Raw genomic sequence first — 3,359 nt, 5'->3', positions numbered from 1 at the left:
GAAAAATAGGTTTAGCTTGAGCTTGAAATAAATGTTTCGCAATTGTTTCGAGGAGAACCAACATCCGAAAGAGCGCAATGGCAGCAGCAAACTTGTCGTTTGATGGAGACCATGTTAGTGCAGTATATAAAAGCCACAAGGAAAGCTTTCAGTTAATGTGCCTGCAGTGAGCTTATGTGACGCCATAGGAACATTCGAAGAAGGTAACGGCTGCCGCGTGTTCCAAACGTCACCTGTCGAGTGTACCGGAAGCAATCAAGCCTTGTTTCCTTTCTCGCAGACGCCTTTGTGAAACACAATCGTCTCTGCTGCGAGACAGTCATATCTAAACGTTACGTACTTAATAAGCTAAATTTGGCTTTACATGCATGCTCACTGACCTGGAGAGGTAAAGCAGAAGGGTGGGTCTAAAAATTAATCTGCGGAAAACTAAAGTAATGGTAAACAGTCTCGGAAGAGAACAGCAGTTTGCGATAGGTAGCGAGGCACTGGAAGTGGTAAGGGTAACGTAATACATCTACTCAGGGCAGGTAGCGACAGCAGATCCGGATCATAAGACTGAAATAATCAGAAGAATAAGAATGGGCTGGGCTGCGTTCGGCAGGCATTCTCAGATCATTACCACCCAGGTTGCCATTATCCCTCAAGACAAAAGTGTATACTAGCTGTGTCTTACCAGTACTCACGCACGGGGCAGAAACCTGGAGGCTTACGAAAAGTGTTCAATTGAAATTAAGGACGACACACCGAGCTATGGAAAGAAGAATTATGGGTGTAACCTTAAGGAATAAGAAAAGAGCAGATCTGGTGAGGGAAGAAACGCGAGTTAATGACGTCTTAGTTGAAATCAAGAAAACGAAATGGGGGGCATAGGTAGGACATGTAATGAGGAAGGAAAAAAACCGATGGTCATTAAGGGTTACGGACTGGATTCCAAGAGAAGGGAAGCGTAGCAGGGGGCGGCGGAAAGTTAGGTAGGCGGATGAGATTAAGAAGTTTCGAGGGAAAACATGGCCACAATTAGCGCATGACCGGTGTATTTATAGAAGTATGGGAGAGGTCTTTGCCCTGCAGTGGGCGTAATCAGGCTGCTGCTGCTGATGATGATTGGGACATCCATAAAAATTATTATTTTTGTGAATAAATAATTCAGTTTTGTTGGATGCGCAAGCTGAAGATATCTTGCGTATGATTCCTAACTTACAATCTTGGCGCTGTATTTTTATACTCGCTCAAAATACTAGCTAAAAAGCGCTAATACTGCCCGATTCGCAACTGGGCACATGAACTACAACCAAGCGTAAGAAGGCAAGAACGAAGATGAAGAAGAATGGCTGCTCTGTCAGAGGCGACTGTGTTCACTACTCAATCCTCTTTTTCGGGAGTATCGAGACGTGAGGCACAAGCCGCCGGTGACGATGACGACATCCCACTCCCTTACGGTTTCGGCAAGTTCCAGCTGCTGATAATGTTGGGCACGATCATCGCGGGCGCCACTTTTACGCTGCACGACGAGAGCTTCCGACTCACTGCGGGCGTCATGGACCACTGGTGCCAGCGACCCTCCAAGTTCGCCAACCTCAGCGTCGCCGAGTGGAAGCGGCTCGCCATTCCCCGGGACGTGGACGGCCAGTACAGCCACTGTACGGTGCGCGAACCGCCAGACGCGGGAGACGTGGCTCGCATCGTCTCTTGCACGTCGTGGGAGTACGACTTGGGCACGTACGGGAACAACATCGTCAGCGAGTGGAACCTCGTGTGCCACCGGCGCTGGATCGTGGACCTCGCGAGGATAGCCTACTCGGTCAGCTGCATGGCGTCCCTGTGCGTGTTCGGCGTGGCGGCCGATCGCGTCGGCCGCAGGGTCGTCGTCTTCGTGGCCGTGCCCGTGGTGCTGGTGGCCGGTGTAGGCGGAGGCCTGCCCAAGGACCTGCACTTTTTCGTGGCCGTGCGGTGCCTCGTCTCGGCGGCTGCGAGTGCCCTGGTGCCGCCGCTGCTGGCGCTGATATACGAGGTGTCGCCCATGAGCAAGATTCCCGCCTACACTGTCGCCACCTGGGTGGTCACTCTGCTCATGGTGCCCCCGACGCTAGCGGTGGCCCAGGTTGTCAAGGGCGGCTGGGCCGTCACCCAGCTCCTGGTCATGCTGCCGACGTCCCTCCTGCTTACCCTGTACTACATCATTGACGAATCGCCTGCCTGGCTTCTGGTCACCGGAAAAGTTGGCGAGGCCGAGCGCGTTGCGTCGCGCGCGTCGAGGTTGAATGGGTTGACAACGGGAAGCGGCGACCTTGGCGTCTTACAGCGGTACTTGCAGGTTCAAGAGGTAGCTCCCAAAGTACCGGCCGGGCCTTTTCTGCTGTGCTCGAAAGGTCTCTGGCAGCGCACAGCCCTGTTGACATTCTGCTGGACGGCGCTTGCCTACTGCTACATGAGCTTCATCTTCAATGGCGACATCTTCGTCAGTGTGACAGTGAACGTAATCGACATGCTTCTGTCCACCTGCGCTGCTATCGTCGTTGCCCGATCCATACCTCGCTTCGGCTTCAAACTTTTGGTGGTCGTCTCGGCGCTCATCTGCGCCGTGACGTCGGCAGTTCTGGCCGGTATTTACACCGACGACGAAACGGTTCTGCGCAACTCGCTCGTTCTGCTCATGCGAATGGCGGGAAACGTGACGCTCATGTTTTTTATCACACTGGCCGTCAACTGCTACCCCGTTGGCCTTCACTGCACGGCACTCGGCACGGGCCTGGCCTGCAGCCGGCTCGGCGACACGCTGGCCCACATGGTTCCTAGGTTTCTTCAGGGAAGGCACGCCGAAGGGCACCTCGCCGTTGCGGCAATCTTGATGACGCTGGTCGCGGCCGCTACAGAGTTCTTACCCGCAAAGGCAGACTGGAAAATGCGACGCCCTCTGAGGCGTGCCAAAACTACCTTGACCGAACACACCGGCGAGGAGCTGAGGCGGGAGCTCCAGGTATCTCTGGCGCCGCTGCCCAAGAAACGGTTGCACGAGCGTCGCCGAAGCAGGGGCGACAAGCACCGGTTCTCGCAGGACGACCAACACTCGGCGCATAGCATGAGCCGGTCGACGCTTCGCGACTTCTAGAACGGAGCCCGCATGTGAACGTGGTTTCGCATTGTACTTTCTGATTAGTGATCGCTCCTTTAACATTGCTTTATGTTGCAAGTAACCACATTTGAAATTACACACGCATTCTATGTTGATTCAGTGAAGGTGACCTTGATTGACGTATCCTGGCTTTGGTGCCATGTCACCGCGGTTTTCAGCGTACAACATGCACAGATGTGCGAAGTTCACACGAATGCTACTCTCGCGTCTGTACTCAGATATA

General features: G+C 53.6%; 1 protein-coding gene across 1 annotated transcript; it reads left to right on the top strand.

Annotated features, from left to right (window-relative positions):
- The first annotated feature begins 1,330 nt into the window (after positions 1-1,330).
- LOC142563278 (solute carrier family 22 member 6-like) lies at positions 1,331-3,112 on the top strand. Its single transcript, XM_075673831.1, has one exon. It carries the CDS (start codon positions 1,331-1,333, stop codon positions 3,110-3,112), a length of 1,782 nt encoding a protein of 593 aa, XP_075529946.1.
- The last annotated feature ends 247 nt before the right edge of the window (positions 3,113-3,359 follow it).

Source organism: Dermacentor variabilis, chromosome 11 (assembly GCF_050947875.1).
Source record: "Dermacentor variabilis isolate Ectoservices chromosome 11, ASM5094787v1, whole genome shotgun sequence".
Taxonomy (NCBI): domain Eukaryota; kingdom Metazoa; phylum Arthropoda; class Arachnida; order Ixodida; family Ixodidae; genus Dermacentor; species Dermacentor variabilis.
The sequence above is the reverse complement of the archived record's forward strand: the minus strand, read 5'-3'. Positions and strand labels throughout refer to the sequence as shown.

Bases quoted from the DNA above. Each gene is read 5' to 3' on its own strand.
- LOC142563278 (XM_075673831.1), top strand. From the start codon at position 1,331: ATGGCTGCTCTGTCAGAGGCGACTGTGTTCACTACTCAATCCTCTTTT.